Source organism: Rhagoletis zephyria, unplaced genomic scaffold, assembly GCF_001687245.7.
Source record: "Rhagoletis zephyria isolate East Lansing unplaced genomic scaffold, Rhagoletis_zephyria_1.1 Rzeph_scaffold_00093, whole genome shotgun sequence".
Lineage (NCBI taxonomy): Eukaryota > Metazoa > Arthropoda > Insecta > Diptera > Tephritidae > Rhagoletis > Rhagoletis zephyria.
Window position 1 is genome coordinate 98,741 of NW_016157177.1, and position 18,744 is coordinate 117,484.

Here is an 18,744-nt window from a genome sequence, read left to right on the forward strand (position 1 = left end):
CAAAGCGTCGCTTGTACTGCTACCAGATCCTGGCTTAAAAACTCTGTAATGCAGAAAAAATCGATATCATTCCTGACCATTACACATGCTCTAGGCCTCTCAACGGAGAGGTCCCATATTACCTTACTATGTGTTCCTTTGAGGCCCCTTACCTGGCCCCTGTATATCCACGGCTCCTGAATCAGTACTATGCCCAGATCTTCCGTAGAAAACCTGCTCACAATTACAGCCGAGGCCGCAACCGCGTCAAGCTCTAGCCTCCTCAAATCAATGCCCTCGAGCAGCTCCTGCGTAGAGGGGACATTCCCCTGTATACTAGCTGCCGTGTCTCGCACATCGGTACCTCGTTCGTCGGAGGATTGGGCCAGAGGTGTCGGCTCAGAGGACCGCGCGCAATAGGTCGCGGTGCAAACCTCGTTTCATTATCTATCTATCTATCTATCAATTATTCCATGCACACGCTTGCCATGGCAGCAAGCATTAAATTTACAAATGCAATCCCAACTGCAAATCCAGGACCATTTTCACAACATTCTGGACAGCCCCAATGTTTTTCAAATCCGTTTATCAGTTTTTTCACATTTATTTAAGAAATAATACTTATTTGGTAGCAGTTACTAATATACATGCATAGGTGCAGTTTATATGCTAACTGGCATATCGTCCAAAGACAGTGCATCCGGATGAAAGGAGGTAGTATGCTCGATTGCATTACTGCAATCACCGTCAACAATTGTTGCTCTTGCCTTATCAATACGACGCTCGAAGTAAAAAAGCCACTTCTTGCTTACACCTGGACCAGACCTATCTAGACCGTCAACATTTGCGTTCACATAAGATTTCATTTTAGACCAAATTATTTCCATAGGGTTCAGCATTGGCGAATATGGTGACAGTCTTAGGAGTGTTGCCTCTGCTGTGGCGTTAAAAGTATTAATCCCATTTATCAAATGGTTGTAGCACGGAGCATCATTATCGCACACCACAACTAAATCCGCAAGGTTGTTGCCCATCACAACCCACCTATGAAGGACTATATGCATCCAATTGCGTGCATACTCAGGCTTAAAAGATCTGCGCCGGCGATCCATCGCTATTACTCCGCTTGTGGCTATAGCTCCGATAAGATGTATGTGAACTGCTCTACAATCACCCTGTGGGTCACGGCAAAAAAACTTGAACTTTGTTTCGTCAATATATATTATTTGTTTTCCAGCTTGTATAAAATTATTTAAAGCTCTTACATATTTGGCGCGTTTTGACTTATTTGCGGCACTGTTGATGGTCAATGGATGGTGGAGTTCTTTTTTAGTCGTATACAGCCGGCCCTTTAAAAAGTTATATATTGTGGAGATCGGCACTTCTTTATTGAAGGCATAGTACACTTTAACTTCGATTTGTGTCAGTGTCAAAGTGCTGTTCTCTTCGATCCACTCTACGATAGTGTGTACTTCTTCCGCGGTAAGGGACGACGTTTTCTCTCCTGTTTTGAGTATTTTTTCACTTTCCGATGTCACCTCCAAAGATGCTGACAGACTTAACTGGTCATCGGTTCTGTTTGCTGCTTCCGCGACTCTGCTTCTGTCCTGATCCGAATCGACTTTGCCTTTTTTGTGATCGATTGCTTCAGTGTCTACGTAAAGGAATAAAAATTAATATTATGTATATACATATATATGTATGTATGTATGTACATATATTATTAGAATTAATTTGTGTATATATAGAAAAAGATACATTACCAGTAAATCGTTTTGTTTGTCAATCGGACAAAATTCGGATTATATTTTTTTTAATAAAAAATAATAATAATAATTCCTTTAAGCGCAACTCACAATGGAATGAAATTAATAATAAATAAATTTAAAAAAACACTTTTTAATATACCACGCTTTTATAAATGGACTAAAAAGTAGAAAACAATATTTCTCAGTCCCATAGAATTTGTTTTGATAACTTTTGATTTTGAAATTTTAGCAAAAGTCTTTATAAACAATTTATGGGATTGAAAACGAAAAACGTAGAGCGCATGCAATACAAAGCTATAGCGTGGTTTATTAAAAAGTTTTTTTTTAATTTATTTTGTACTTTTTAGTCTTGTCTGTATAAAATTTTGCAACCGATATTAAAATAATTAACTTGCAATAAAAAGAGAAGAGAAGACTATTGCGCAAAATACACCCCACAATTATTTGCACAAATACAAATTAGTAGATATAAGATTCTAACTCGATTCCTATTTGTAAAAGTTGGTATTTGCGCAAATATTTGTGTGGTTTATTTTATGCATATGCAAGCAAAATGTTAAAAATTAATTTCATTTAAAGAAATGGCTTATCGTCCATTTCCGCTGTAGCGTATGTAGTGCATATTTTTAGGCGCAATATTTAAGTACTTCCGGCAAGGCCTACCGTCGAGGTTAATGTCTAGACTTTTGTATAGGAACTTTGATTATAATCTATGATTATAGCTAAAAATGGTGTCTGGACACACAAAATTGCAACTTGATAAAAGCGTTTTAAAATAAAGCATTCAACAAAAGCAAATTAAAGAAATATATACGCATGTATGTATTTATATTGCAAATAAAGCGGGTTATAGCATTATGCCTGCACTACGTACATTCAATTGTGATATTTTGCAATTGAATCCAATATTAAAATTTTACCTATTTTAAATTCGAACTTCGAGAGAGCTGTTGGACACTTTTTTTTACAGCTCAACTCCGTCATTTAATAAAAACAAATCTTCGGGGGAATTTTTATTCATGATAGGAGGCAAGATAAAAGAGAGAAAACTCGCAGGGAGTTTCTGTTCAGAATCGGCCTGATAAAGTTTGTTCGATTCGGCTTTGCATTATCTTGATAAGTGGTTTTGCATTTTGTTGATATGCGGTTTTGTACTATAAACGACGATATCGTTCCAATAATAAAAAAACACACGGTTGCCATGGCAGCAAGTAACAAATTTGCAAATGCAATCCCAACTGCAAATCCAGGACCATTTTCACAACAATCTGGACAGCCCCAATGTTTTTCAAAACCATTTATCAGTTTTTTCACATTTATTTAAAAAATAATACTTATTTGGTAACAGTTACTAATATACATGCATAGGTGCAGTTTATATGCTAACTGGCATGTCATCTAAAGACAGTGCATCCGGATGAAAGGAGGCAGTATGTTCGATTGCATTACTGCAATCGCCCGCAACAAAATTTCTTTTTGCCTTATCAATACGACGCTCGAAGTAAAAAAGCCACTTCTTGCTTACACCTGGACCAGACCTATCTAGACCGTCAACATTTGCGTTCACATAAGTTTTTATTTTAGACCAAATTATTTCCATAGGGTTCAGCATTGGCGAATATGGTGACAGTCTTAGGAGTGTTGCCTTTGCTGTGGCGTTAAAAGTATTAATCCCATTTATCAAATGGTTGTAGCACGGAGCAGCATTATCGCACACTACAACCAAATCCGCAAGGTTGTTGCCCATCACAACCCACCTATGAAGTACTATATGCATCCAACTGCATACATGCTCAGGTTTAAAAGATCTGCGCCGGCGATCCATCATTATTAATCCGCTTGTGGCTATAGCTCCGATAAGATGTATGTGAACTGCTCTACAATCACCCTGTGGGTCACGGCAAAAAAACTTGAACTTTGTTTCGTCAATATATATTATTTGTTTTCCAGCTTGTATAAAATTATTTAAAGCTCTTACATATTTGGCGCGTTTTGACTTATTTGCGGCACTGTTGATGGTCAATGGATGGTGGAGTTCTTTTTTAGTCGTATACAGCCGGCCCTTTAAAAAGTTATATATTGTGGAGATCGGCACTTCTTTATTGAAGGCATAGTACACTTTAACTTCGATTTGTGTCAGTGTCAAAGTGCTGTTCTCTTCGATCCACTCTACGATAGTGTGCACTTCTTCCGCGGTAAGGGACGACGTTTTCTCTCCTGTTTTGAGTATTTTTTCACTTTCCGATGTCACCTCCAAAGATGCTGACCGACTTAACCGGTCATCGGTTCTGTTTGCTGCTTCCGCGACTCTGCTTCTGTCCTGATCCGAATAGACTTTGCCTTTTTTGTGATCGATTGCTTCAGTGTCTACGTAAAGGAATAAAAATTAATATTATGTACATATATATATATTTATGTATGTATGTACATATATTATTAAAATTAATTTGTGTATATATAGAAAAAGATACATTACCAGTAAATCATTTTGTTTGTCAATCGGACAAAATTCTGATTATATTTTTTTTATAAAAAATAATAATAATAATTCGTTTAAGCGCAACTCACAATGGAATGAAATTAATAATAAATAAATTTAAAAAAAACACTTTTTAATATACCACGCTTTTATAAATGGACTAAAAAGTAGAAAACAATATTTCTCAGTCCCATAGAATTTGTTTTGATAACTTTTGATTTTGAAATTTTAGCAAGTCTTTTTAAACAATTTATGGGATTGAAAACGAGCAACGTGGAGCGCATGCAATACAAAGCTATAGCGTGGTTTATTAAAAAGTTTTTTTTTTTTAATTTATTTAGTACTTTTTAGTCTTGTCTGTATAAAATTTTGAAACAGATATTAAAATAATTAACTTGCAATGAAAAGGGAATACTATTGCGTCAAATACACCACACAATTATTTGCGCAAATACAAATTAGTAGAAATAAGATTCAAACTCGATTCGTATTTGAAAAAGTTGGTATTTGCGGAAATACGGAATGAAACGGACGGCTATATGTACATATAAATATAACGCCGCGAACCAATAATTAAATCCCAGGGAGTCGCATTTCCCCCGAAAATTTGGGAGCAGGAAATTCGAACTTCGAGAGAGCTGTTGGACACTTTTTTGACAGCTCAACTCCGCCATTTAATATAAAAAAAATCTTCGGGGGAATTTTTATTCATGATAGGAGGAAAGGGAAAAAGAGAGAAAACTCGCAGGGAGTTTCTGTTCAGAATCGGCCTGATAAAGTTTGTTCGATTCGGCTTTGCATTATCTTGATAAGTGGTTTTGCATTTTGTTGATATGCGGTTTTGTACTATAAACGACGATATCGTTCCAATAATAAAAAGCACACGGTTGCCATGGCAGCAAGTAGCAAATTTGCAAATGCAATCCCAACTGCAATTCGAGGAGCATTTTCACAACATTCTGGGCAGGCCCAATGTTTTTCAAATCCATTTATCAGTTTTTTCACATTTATTTAAAAAATAACACTTATTTGCTAACAGTTACTAATATACATGCATAGGTGCAGTTTGTATGCTAACTGGCATATCGTCCAAAGACAGTGCATCCGGATGAAAGGAGGTAGTATGCTCGATTGCATTACTGCAATCACCGTCAACAATTGTTGCTCTTGCCTTATCAATACGACGCTCGAAGTAAAAAAGCCACTTCTTGCTTACACCTGGACCAGACCTATCTAGACCGTCAACATTTGCGTTCACATAAGTTTTTATTTTAGACCAAATTATTTCCATAGGGTTCAGCATTGGCGAATGTGGTTCCAGGCTTAGGAGTGTTGCCTTTGTTGTGGCGTTTAAAATATTGATCGAATATTTCAGCTGGTTGTAGCACGGAGCATCATTATCGCACACCACAACTAAATCCGCCAGGTTGTTACCCATCTTAAACCACCTCTGAAGGACTTTTTTGATCCAACTGTATGCATGCACATCTTTAAAAGATCTGCGTCGGCAATCCATCGCTATTATTCCGCTTGTGGCTATAGCTCCGATAAGATGTATCTTAATTGCTCTTAAATGAGGACGTAGCCGATCCTGTGTGCCACGGCAAAACAACTTGAAATTTGTTTCGTCAATATATATTATTTGTTTTCCAGCTTGTATAAAATTATTTAAAGCTCTTACATATTCGGCGCGTTTTGCCTTATTTTCGGCACTGTTGATGGTCGCTGGCTGGTGGTTTAGTTGTTTAGTCGTATACAGCCTGCCCTGTAAAGAGTCATATATTGTGCAGATCGACACTTCTTTATCGAAGGCATAGTACACTTTCAGTTGGATTTGTTTCAGTGTCAAAGTGCTGTTCTCTTCAATCCACTTTACAATATCGCGCACTTCTTCCACGGTAAGGGACTCGGTTTTCAGTCTTGTTTCGTGGTCGACCCCTAAATATGCTGCCAGACTTAAACAGTCGTCGTTTCTGTATGCTTCTTCCACGACTCTGCTTCTGTCCTGATCCGAACAGACCTTGCCTTTTTTGTGCTCGATTGCTTCGGTGTCTACGTAAATAAATAAAAATTAATATTATATATACAGATTTGTATGTATGCATGTACATATATTATTAAAATTAATTTGGGTATATACCCACTGGGAAAATAGGTAGGCACGTTACGGGGTAAGCCATGTTCTCTTTTCGTTTTTAGTACCAAAATTGACATCGTGACCAATGTCATCTGCTAGTACAGCACAAAATGAACACCTCCGACGACGCTTTAGGTGTCAGTTGCAAAATAACGTGCCGCCGAAAGTATTTCCAAGCGCCGAACTACTCCGAGCGACTGCTCTACATTCTACGTAACTCACTTTGTAAAGCGGCTCAGAAGTATGTCTGATACCAAATGTACATTCTAAATTCCGTCTTTGTTAAAGTAAGTGAGATTCATCAGTGAAGTGGTAAGGACCGCCGGGTGAAGTGTAAGTTGCTGGTAAGGTATTGCCCAAACCATCTGCTCCGTTTGCCAGAACAGAGTATACCGGAATGTGTCATCAGTCGAATGCAACACATGCCTTGGCTGGTGCCACTTCCGTCTACGCACCACACGCGAGTGGACTACGAACAACAACATCGCTCCCACTGCAGCCACCTACCACCAGGCAGCAACAGCAACTGCGTCAGGCGTAACAGGCCCAAGTTAGACTCCACACGTCCCTCTCGCCCCCGTATCGTGACCAGCCTCGCAAGGCACACGAAACTCTTACAGCTTAACTGCAACGGACTCCAGAGCAAGATTGAAGAGATAATAGTATTTATGGGTCGGCATGGCATATTGATAGCTGCGCTCCAAGAAACGAAGTTGCACAGCAACTCAACTCTATTGGGTTGCGTCGCCTACAATGTACTCCGTAAAGATCGCAAGCGAGATAATCGTGGTGGATTAGCGCTCATCCTGCACCACACAGTGCAATATCGGCTTATCGAAGAAGACATCGACCCGAGGCCAACTATTCTAGAATGTCAGGACATAACTGTCCGGTCAGGCGATGTCGAGCTCGAAATATTTAGCGTGTATATACCCCCTGTCACCTGCTGCCTAAGCCCATCGACTTTGCACCCGCGGACCACCCAACCAACACCAGGTACATCCCGGGGATCCTCTCTTGAAGGACCTTAATTTGGAGATTCAGCAACTGGTAAATCAGCACAATCGGAAAAAGTGTGTGAGTAAGCTCTGGTCAACCGTGCGGTCCTAGTCCAACCCGACGAAGCGTGATGACAAAGTGGAAATCTCATTCGCAGGTCGCGCTTCGTCGGACCCGAAGAAATGCACCAACTACTTTAGTCGGCAATTTACACTGCATCCTTCGGTAGACAAGGCCAAACGTCGAGTGACAAGGAGGCTGCACAAATGCCTAAAAACAGTGCACCACTTGTTTTCACCAGCGGTTAAGTGAAGGGGGTTATCGGGAAGGAGAAAGCCTCCAAAGCCATTGGACCCGACGGAATATGTATGCTGATGCTGAAACATTTTGGGCCCACGGGAGTAGCATACCTAACGGAGGTCCTCAACCTGTCAATGGCCACTCTCATCATTCCTGATATGTGGAAATCAGGGAGAGTGGTCCCACTGCTTAAACCGGGGAAGCCCACTAACAAAGAAGACTCTTATCGCCCGATAACGCTCCTTTCTCCGGTCGTGAAGACACTAGATGCCCTACTACTCCCATACTTCACCTGCAACCTGACTCCAGCGAAGCATCAGCATGGCTTCCGTGAAGTGCATAGCACAACAGCAGCACTTAACGGTCGGGGAATTACATGAGTGGTCAACAGTCGTCAGTAATCTTCAGAACTCAAACCTCGAAAGCAAGAAGAATAAAACAAGGGCTTCCACAATGTGGTGTTCTCTCCCCCTTACTGTTCAAATTCGACATCGCGAAGCTCCATCAGCCACCTGAGGGAGTTTCCTGATCTCGTACGCTGACGATTGTTTGACTTTGACGTCTGCGAATAGAATTGATGACCTCTGCTCAAAAGTAAACGACTATCTCTCCAGCCTTTCTCGCTTCTTCACTGCAAGGAGCCTAACACTCTCCCCAACGAAATCAACGGCGACCCTCTTCACCACATGGACGAAGGGGGATAGGCTAGAATTAGGCATTCACGTCGATGGCCCCCCAATTACCTTTGATAGCCTGCTCTCCTTCTCCACGCACACAACTTCAGTTGTCAACAAAGTACAGAGCCGCAACAAGGTCCTCAAATCTCTCGCCGGCAGCATTTGGGAAAAATACAAACAACCGTTTCTGGCAACATACAAGGCGATTGGCCGGCTGGTTCTAAATGAGGCAGCACCAGTTTGGACGCTGGGGACTATGTGGACGCAGTGGACGAAGCTACAGACTTGTCAGAACGCCGCACTCCGGGCAGCAACTGGGTGCCTACTGATGTCGCCTGAGCACCACCTTCACAGCGAGGTCCAAGTGCTCCCCGTAAGGGAACACTACCCACCCAGGCATGTCAGGGGCACATATTCGTGTACAATTACGCTATCCAGAAATACGTAGATCAACCACTGGACCCGACGACGTACAGAGGAGTGATCAACGACACTCATAGGGAATCAGTCACCACCTACTTCGACTCCCGGCCTATGAATGCCGTGATCGGAGCCCAATCACCAATCACCACCTGTAGACGGAGCTTCAACTGCCAAGAGACAGCCGCGTTACCCTGGCCGCCTCAAACTCCCCGCACGACACCAACCACCTCTTCACATGCCAGTTCAATCCGACTCAACTGACACCCCTCTCCCTTTGGTCCGACCCTATTGAAACAGCCTGTTTCCTGGGCCTACCGTTAGTTGAGCTTGACGACAATGATTGAAGGTCGACCCGAAATAGGCGGGGCTTAGTAGTGCCGCTACAACAATAAAAACAACATTAAATACCCTGCGCAAGTATTCAATATAGTTTTTTAACCTTTTCGAAAGCTACCGCTACGTGGAAAACAAGGGTGGTTTTACGTCTATTTTAAACATCTTCGGTATACATATGTATACGTATGTATTGTGTGCCCATGACGGCATTCACAGGTCAAGAGTCTACATAATTCTTGGACTGCCTCTATGTGAATGACGTTCAGAGCCTGTCGATAAGCTGTCGGGTCCATATTGAATTGCCATGCAGCTTCGTCTCTTGGACCGCAGCTATTAATATTCCGTGCCCACCTATGAAGGCTCTCGTGGTGCGCAGTCTTGAGCATGCCCTAAAGTGACACCAGCCAAGGCAAATGTTGCATTTGACTGATGTCACATTACGGAATATCCAGGACTGACACACCGTGCAGATTGTCGTAGGAACTAGGAGTTGTTGGCGGCGCGTGGGTGGTGGTGCGGTTGTATCGGAGGTGTGGTCCATTGTATTGTGTTGTGGTGCGGTTGTGTTTGTGTTGAGTTGCTGCTCAGGCAGACTCTGTTGTGCCTTGGAGGCAGCTCGATTTGCGCAGCACGGGGCCACGTACGCGGTGGTCCATTGCCTACGAGTCGTAAGGACTGAGCAAACGCGGAGGTGGCTCCACCCGTTACATGTGTTGCATCTAACGGCAGGTATAGGTTTTTGGTCCCAGGATTTGATTCAATGCCAGCCCTGAGCAGAAGTATGCGAAGAAGCTACATCAGCCCTATGTGCGTACAACTTTTGGGGGGATTTCGCCGACCTAAACGGGGTTAGATCGCCGAAACAACAGCCCTTGGTCGGGTAAAACCCGAGTCATTCCGGTACGTAGAACCGGCTGTCGTGGGAATGATTTTTAACTGTTAATTTATGTTCGTTAATACCAAGGGAATTGATTAAGTTATGTCTTTAATTATCAAACTATTAAATACTAGCTTTTACACAGTTTAAAAGTAACAGAAATGGAAAAAACCGGTTTATTCGATATTCGAAAAATCAAGATTTCAAAAAAAACCGTCTATAGATTTCAAAAAAACCGGTGGAAACCAGTTTGGAAAAAACGAGTCAATTACCCTACTGCGTACACTTCTTTTTCACGTCAAAATCTCATTGGTATATTTCATTTAGCTTGAATATAATAAATAGATAGACTTAACTTTAAACTGTTTTTTTAGATGGTATTTTAATATAGCATTTTAGTTAGAATTCTACCCAAATATTGACGAACGGTTAACTCGTTTTAGAAAAGCAGGCAACCCTATTCAAATATATTTTCGAAATAAAGCTTTCTTAAACCTCACTCGTTTGACACACATATTATATTTTATTCAACGTGTTATTTAAAATTATTTTAACTTTTTGAAAAGATGGCAACCCTCTAAAAATGTTTCTACAATAAAGCATTTTGTCTGTCTCGTTTGATACCCACATTAAAATACTTCGTTTCAACTTTTTAATAGCATTGATTTTAACTTTTTAAACAGACAGCAACCATCTTAAAGTGTATTGGTTATCAATTAATTGACTTTTACTCTTTTTAACAGGTGGCAACCCTCGTAAAAAATACTTTCGAAATACATATCTAGTTTCTGAACCGCTTTCGTTTGACACATTGCTGTAATATTTTGTTTAGCTTGTTAATTAATCGATTTTAACTTTTAAAAGAGGTGGCAACTCTCTTCAAAAAAATCTTTTATATTTTAAGCCAGGATAGAAGACTATCTGTATTCCAAATTTAATTGTAATACATCCAGACGTTTTAGCATGAAGGAGCAACAAACATACTCACTCACAAACTTTCACATTTATAATGTTATGGCCTTATTCATAAAAAATAAAGTAGCTTTAAAAAACGTTTATAAACTGAAAAATGTATGAAAACGTCACTTTATAAAGCTCTTTAAACCTACTTTATTTTTTATGAATAAGGCCATTAGTTTTTACATAGGATTAGTGGAATTTAACTTAAATACATTTTTTCGACATTCTTGATTTTCCAACTATTTCTTCGACATTTTTTTCGGTGTTTTTAGTTTTTTAGTTAGTGTTAGAAGTATATATACGGTGACCATATTTATGAGAGCCGAATACGGGACAAAAAATAATTTTGCAAATTTTTTCCACACTGTTTTCCCTGAAACAGTATCCTTATAGTAACATCACAAATTTGTAGCATAATTTTCTCGAGATTTTTACACCGTAAAATTTGTTAAAAAAAATTCCTTAAACTTTAGTATAATAAAGTGCAATTTTAAGTCGGCAAGGCTTACTACTAATTTTGGATTTTTTTTTTTTTGTTGACAGTGTTTTGAATTTTTTTTTCATAAAAAGTATGTATGTTCGATCTTTTTTTTTTTGAAAGAGATGCAAATTTTTTTCTAAAGATTCTAATTAAAAAGTTTGAAATTTTGATGAAACATTGCAGAATTAATTTTTATAGTTTTTCGCACAAATTTGAAAATTTGATATTATATGATTTTTGTTCGAAAAAGAGCTTTACTTTCATAAAATAAATAATGAACATTAAATAAACCAAGGAAAAATAGCCAAAACTTACTAAAATATCGATTCCCAATTTCTATTTGGACCACTGTATGTATTCCTCGATTCGAATGACACTGTTTTTATTAATAATCTACCATTAATTTGGTTTCTGAAGTGACAACACTGACTATATACCAACATCACTTACAACTCGTTCATAGGCATGCCATTTTAATGAGCTGTTAAGTCGTCGGAACACCGAATACGGGACAAATAAAGGATATTAAAAGAAACACAATGGGTCAAAATAGAGGACTGTCCCGTTTAATACAGGACGGTTGGCCACCGTAAGTATATATCGTGGTTTAAAGTACAAAACCGCGTATCAGGATAATGCAAAACCGTGTATCAGGATAATGGAAAACCGCATATGTGAGGTTGCATAAATTATTTTGTAGAGAGTAAAAAAACTCACATACTTTAAACGACGATATCCACTCGCTGAAGTTATTTCCGATGTACAGTTTTTTAATCTGATGTCCACTTTACGGTTTTTGAAATATAATTGACTAACCTGAAATACCTATATATAATGCCCGGCACAGACGATACGCTCCAAAGAGAAGGACTCTACAGTAACGCTGAAGCCATTAAGATTACAGATCGAAAAGATGGCTCAATCTCCACAATTGGGAATCATATGCAAGGTAGACTGGATACAATTGAAAGTGTACACCACCAGCCAGCAACCATTAACAGTGCCGTAAATAAGGCCCAGGGCGCTGAATATGTTAAATCATTGAATTCTTATATACAGGCAGTGATATATATCAACGAAGCAAATTTAAATTTGTTATGCAGTCGTAAAACGGATCGCGTTCGCTCTGGGCATATTTCATAAACGTGACAGGTGCGACAATTGTCGATTTTTCTATAAAATTTCAGAGCCAGAATTGTTGGGCGACATTTTTTCTGTTTCATATACGCTCATAGTGATATACGCTTGTTGGTAACTGTGAATTATTTTTAGAAAGCGACAGTGACAATACTGGAATATTGTTGTTGCGGGGCGTCAGTAGGGTGGGGTTCAGTGGGCATGCGAAGAGATGCTTTGAGTCATGGGGCGCCTGTCGATTAAGAAACGATTAAGTTTTTTATCGTTTAGTTAATTATCAAAATAATTCTATTGTGGTGTTTAACGAAACGAAATTCAATCGTTAATGCTGAAGCTGTAGCATGCATTTAGGTGCTAGGTGTTAATAGTGAGCTGGCAATGGCATACAACAAAAACTTTTCGTTGATTTATTTTGTTTCGATGTTAACGATTAATGATTTCTTTCGTTTCAACGTTAACGATTGAGTTTTGTTTCGTTAATTCAGCACTGAAAGGAAACGAAATTATTTTGATAAGTTATTTTTGCGCATCAACAAAACGAAATCAATTCATATGGTTTGTTGAGCTTCTCTGCCGGGCATTCGTTTAGAACATCTTCGTCCACGTCTGGTGGTTGTATGCCCAGAGCGTCATTCACAGGTCGAAAGTCTACATAACTCGAGACGGCCTCTCTGTGAATGGCGTTCATGGCCTGTCGATAAGCTGTCGGGTCCAGAGGTTGTTTGATGAACCTCTAGACTTCGTCCGTCAATTCGTAGAGATGCGTCCTGACGCGCCTGGGCGACTGTTCTTCTGCAAGCAGTTTTCTGTTTGGGTGGACTATTGTCGACAATGGTGCTAACAATTGTCACTCTGACAAAATTGTCACGACAATAGCGACAAAACTAAATAACTCCGTCGGAATGTTTTCACAAGAGAATAATGCAGATGCAATTATTACATAAAAATTTCTTGACTCGGAAATTTTTTCAACGACAATTTTAAAACCCGACAATGCATATTTGTCACTTTTTCAATGGAATGGAACAAAACAACCACCAATCTGTCGAATTGTCACTGACAATACGAAAAATGCCTGGCGTTACAAGATTATCATTGTCACTTTATGAAATAGGCCCCCCCCCCCTGGATGTAGAGCAGATCCAGTATCTACTACCAGCTACGGGCGGGCCAAATATTTTAATTAGGTACTTGAAATATGGAAAATGTATTACGCAAGTAAATCAGCCTTATCATGAGTTTCATTTTCCACGAACCGGTTCACTTTTCGCATTTAGTTTCCATGGTTTTACTATGGGCGGATGACAAATCTTAGGTTGAATTTTTTATTCAGGCGAAACCCAGGATAAGGTCGATTATATTTCAAATTATTACTATAAATACTACCTAAATGTTTAAAGTGTACCTATAGTAATTTTCGTCATTTAAAATACATTTTACCACTGCTGAAGTACAATTGACTATTCTGAAATATATTTACCGGATAATGTGTGGTCCTCCATGTCCATGGATTGATTTCGCAAAGCTAGCACCAAGCTAGTTTTGATATTACTTTGACAGCACTTCGGCAAGCTCTGCGTCGTCCGCAGCATAGAGTTAAAAAATGCTTTTAAACTTTGATCCTCTGGTGATAACTCCTGATAGGAAGTCGATTTGGGTTTGTCGGTCATAGTTTCCTTTGTTCCTTTAGTAGCAGTAGATGATGTTGGAGGCTTCTTATTATTTATTTCCCCTGGTGATACTTTCTCATTGGCAGTCGATTTAGGTTTGTTGGGCAAAGTTCCCTTTGCTGATTTAGTAGACGTGCTCGTTGAGGATGTTTTAGTACATTCAATTTTTCTTTCTTTTGTGGTAAAATCATTTTTGTACCCTTCAGGAATATTCACTTCGACTTTGTAAACTTTGTCACCAACCTTTACTTCAGCAAAAACTTTATCGGTATTACTGTTGAGATTTGTGTTCGAGGTACCAGTGGTATGGTTAACCTTTATATTAGTACCATTTGACGAAGAAAAGTGGTTGGATGATGTTGAAGGTTTCTCATTATTAATTTCTTCCGATGATAAATCTTCGTGAGAAGACGATTTATTCTTGTCGGGTTTATTTTCCTTTGTTGCTTTAGCAGGTGTGCTTGTTGGGGAAATTTGAGTGTGTTCAAGTTTTCTCTTTTTTGCAGTAAAATCATCCTTGTGTCTTCCTAACCATTGCAAAATACTCGTTTTAACTTGAGAAACTTTGTCTCCAACCTTTTGTTCAGCAGGAACCTTATCTGCACTGTCTTGGAGATTTGCGTTTAAGGTAACAGTGGAATGGTTATCCTTTATAGTCGTAGACGATGTTAAAGGAATCTCTTTATTAATATCTTTATATGACTCAAAATTAACCGTACTCTCTTTCACATCTAGTAACGAACCAGAATCTTGATCTTCAACATCCTCCACGCCAGGAACTTGGCTTTTCATGATCTCTGTTCTTATCGCCTTCATATCGTGTTCGCCCATGGAGCTTATTGCATGAGGCAGCATAAACTTCATGTCTTCAAAATAAGGCCATTCATTGAACTGCACATATGTGATATCTGTCCTGTGAAATGAATGTGCATTTCTAAATGCCACCTTTATTACGTGTTTGCAAAAATTTTCGTACAGAAATGACCACCGACTTTTGGCTCCATCTGAAGTGGAAATATACATACTTTTCAATATTAAACTCTGTATAATCATTTGCATTTGTGCCTTACAATCATCGAATCCACAAACTTCGTCAATTTTCCTCCACATTACTGCTCGCTCCACGGACGAGCTTTGAAATAACAACGGATTGCTTTTTACTAAAGATATGACTTTAAGGTTTTTCCTTATGTTATCTTCAGATGGATTAAGCATTATTAAAGTGTTTAAAAATTCATTAAATTGGTAACGAACTCACTATGTGATGTATTTAGTTGTATGTAAACTACAATGAAATAGGAATGTTCGAAAAACATCGAAAATGTCGATGTTTTCTTTGATGCAACGAAAATTTTCCACTCGATGTATAAATAGTCGATGTATCGATTCATCTATGCTTTTTGAGAAGTGATCTCTAGTAAATTGAACCGCCAACTTGGTTTTTCAATTGCGCAAAAAATTTCAATAGACCAAAAAATTGAAATGGCTCTAAAAATTTCCGTCAGAAACATAATTAGCTCAGTTAAGTAATTAAAACTTTGGGGGGATTACGATAAACGGGGGCAACATTTTTTTACTAAAACAAACTTGGAAATTGGACTCATCCGCTTTTCAAACATACGCACATTCAGGTTTTAAGATATTTATTGTTGAAAGTAATTTTTTGGATTTTTTTTAAATATTAATATCTTTTGAACTACATAACCGATTAAAAAAGTAATACCATGTTCTGACCGACAACAAAAACACTTTGAAAACGTGTTTTGGGATTGTGGGCTGAAGGCTGTTTACACCGGCTGGTATACCATGTTCTGACCGACAACGAAAAAACTTTGAAAACGTGTTTTGGGATTGTGGGCTGAAGGCTGTTAACACCGGCTGTTAGTGTTTTCGTTGACATTTCTTACATCCTCTGATTACAGTTTTGCTACACAAAAACCAAAACCAAAATGCTTTTCCCTCATTTTCTTTTCATTTTCCCTCATTTTCTTTTCATTAGCAACCTCTTACTTCCATTCTTATTTTACTTTTGCCAGCCAATTATAACAATAAATCCGAAATGGCGTATTAAAGATCATAAAGTATGACTTCCACTTCGATAAATAATCCAAAAAACTAGTAAAGACACCGATTGGAACGAGTGGAACGTAAGCGATCTCACGATGGTCGGTTCTACGTTCACCAGATCGACCCGGTCACTCCGGCCAAGGACCATCACTTCAGCATACATCCCCGAATTCACAATTTTTCATCATCGGAGCAGGACCTTCCGGCAACTCTGCTCCGTATTCTCCTCGCCCGCGCCGGAATCGAAAAAAACCCTGGACCTTACACGTGCAGTGTCTGCGAACTCAGAATTCACCACCGCTCTATATCGGTGCGCTGCACAAATTGCAATCGATGGTGCCATCTCAGACAGTGATCAGGCCTCAACAGCCACAGAGAATGGCAAGCAAACTACATCGCAGCCTGTTGCCAGCCTGTAACCACCGCAACGCACAACCAGCAGCCAGGCGGACCAAACAACACCCGACAGCAACATGCACCCCGGCAACAAAACACACATAACCTCAACTTATCACACCAAACGCAACATTACTCAGCAACGCAAATGCAATCACATAACCTCAACGNGCGAACTCCAACTCCCGCGCGAAACCAGAACCACGCTAGCTCAACTCAGATCTGGCTGGTGCAGCCGCTTAAATTCATACAGAACCAGATTAGACCCAGAGATCGCTGACACCTGCCCAGCATGCGGAACTGGTCCACACAACCCCACACACTTGTTCGCATGCCCTACATATCCCACCCATCTGACACCCGAAGCGTTGTGGACTCAACCTATCGAGACTGCTCGCTTCCTGGGCCTAAGGTTGGAGGAGTCAGATGGGGAAGATGAATAAACAACCAACCAATTCGGGGACTACGTGCTGCTAGAACAACAACAACAACAACAACAGTGGAACGTAAGTTTTCAAGTAGTTTTCAGCGAAAACTGGTTTTCGTTTGACAGATTTTACATGGACGAAAACACAAGTTTTAAGTCGAAAACCAGTTTTAGCAACGAAAACATGTTTTCGATGTCGGTCAGAACATGGTATAAAGGCAGGTTGTTGAAGAAAGTATGATTGTCAATTCAGTATGACCCGTGTTATCACCCTGTACTTCCGGTAGCCAAGCCGATGACATTTCTTTTTGTTCTCATCTTTGCGCTGTCAAATACGCAATTTCACTCTTGTCAGTTTGTTCTTTGGTCGAGTGGGCGATTGTTGTTTTTGGTTTTTCGCACGGGTTTGCTACAAAAACATTTTGTTTAATTTATTTTAAATTTTGGCTGCGTCAGCCTAAGCAACAATATCACGAATGTGTGCAAAAGTTGGGTAAAATATAAATATACTCGTTTAAATATCAAATAATTAGATAAGGTCGCAATTGTGTTTAATTGCGTAGTGCGTGGCCATACATAATTAATGTAATTATCGTTTTAATATATGTATTTGTGGCGAAAATATTGAACGCTTTGAATTGCTGGAGTGAACAAAATACAAATGTATTGCAGTGTTTTCTTTTATTTTCTGGTTGGAATTTTAGTACAATTAAAATGAAAGAAATGAAACCGGTTCCGTGCTGTGTGATGCAGTGAATAGATTTTTGTGTTTTTCTTTATCGATGAAAAGAAAGCTGATGCTGTAATATGTTAAAATTATACGAATTGCCAAGTGTAAAAGAGTGAAAAGTGGATAAATAAATACATGTATACATACATGCACACAAGGTAAAGCAGAATTAAAAGAAAAAATTTTGTTGCAAAACCAAATCGGTGTGCTGCAAAAACCAGCTACTCATTTTAGAAGTGCTGGCATCGCAATTTGCATGGATTAAAATTACATATCTACATACATTTCGCTTTGGTAAGTACATATGTAAATAAGTTTTTTTTTTTGCAAAGAAATATACCACTGAGAAAGCTTGAACCAAATAATACATGAGAAAGTTTTGTGGTTTTGCGGTTTACTATATTCGCAAACACCAAATTTGCTGCTTTGTGGTTGCTTACCTGCCTTTAGTTTACTACTACAATTTTAACAATGAAATTGTTTGTTCTTTTTTTTCTTTGGAGATGGGTAATATTTTGTGAAACTTCAACTAACACATCTTTGTCGCCGTCAATTAAACAAATCGCTTTAACAATTCTATTTTTACCATTCCTCAGCCAAGTTATATATCGACGGTACTTTGGCAAAATATCGTATCTCAAAACACTATTAATAGCAGAAAATCATTTTTAATAACTTTTTTTGCTGAATATTAAAGATTGAGTACTGTTTAGTTAATTAAAAATAATATACATATAATCAATCCTAGTATTTTAAGGCCTATTTTGAATTAATTTTACAAGATACGAAGTAGTGATTTCTGAGATGCGAGCTTTTGCCAAAGTACCGTCGATATATACATATGTATGTACATATGTGTTTCTCCATATTTCTTATTATTTTTTATTTTGATTTGATTTT

At 38.9% G+C, this 18,744-nt stretch overlaps 2 protein-coding genes across 11 annotated transcripts in view; one reads left to right on the plus strand and one right to left on the minus strand.

Annotated features, from left to right (window-relative positions):
- Positions 1-572: 572 nt before the first annotated feature.
- On the minus strand, positions 573-15,517 carry LOC108375357 (uncharacterized). 5 transcript variants are annotated; one of them, XM_017631481.1, is made up of 4 exons: positions 15,295-15,517; positions 14,035-15,228; positions 3,276-4,115; positions 573-793 (listed from the first exon to the last, which is right to left on the minus strand). In XM_017631481.1, the coding sequence occupies exons 1-4, from the start codon at positions 15,437-15,439 to the stop codon at positions 642-644; spliced, it is 2,331 nt and encodes a 776-aa protein (XP_017486970.1). In that variant the 5' UTR covers positions 15,440-15,517; the 3' UTR covers positions 573-641. The 5 variants fall into 5 exon arrangements, with proteins under 5 accessions (XP_017486970.1, XP_017486978.1, XP_017486987.1 ...); XM_017631489.1 differs by having other exon boundaries at positions 573-746; positions 3,229-4,115; XM_017631498.1 differs by lacking the exons at positions 573-793; positions 3,276-4,115 and adding exons at positions 2,947-3,228; positions 5,399-6,279.
- Positions 15,518-17,469: 1,952 nt separating this feature from the next.
- drpr (multiple EGF like domains draper) overlaps positions 17,470-18,744 on the plus strand; it is a 45,118-nt gene continuing 43,843 nt past the window's right edge. For 4 of the 6 annotated variants that reach the window (XM_017631440.1, XM_017631447.1, XM_017631454.1 and 1 more), the window contains exon 1: positions 17,471-18,138. The gene's annotated coding sequence lies outside the window, so the exon portion shown is untranslated. Of the gene's footprint in view, positions 18,139-18,744 lie in introns of all 6 variants that reach the window. The other 2 variants (XM_017631433.1, XM_017631425.1) reach the window with 2 other exon arrangements.

What these genes read in the sequence shown, in the direction of transcription:
- LOC108375357 (XM_017631469.1), bottom strand. Translation starts at nt 15,439, where the DNA reads ATGCTTAATCCATCTGAAGATAACATAAGGAAAAACCTTAAAGTCATA. An exon ending in AGTTTGTGGATTCGATGATT is followed by an intron (nt 15,229 to 15,294) that starts GTAAGGCACAAA and finishes TTTCCACTTCAG; the next exon opens with ATGGAGCCAAAAGTCGGTGG. An exon ending in GGAGGACCACACATTATCCG is followed by an intron (nt 6,280 to 14,034) that starts GTAAATATATTT and finishes TTATTTACGTAG; the next exon opens with ACACCGAAGCAATCGAGCAC.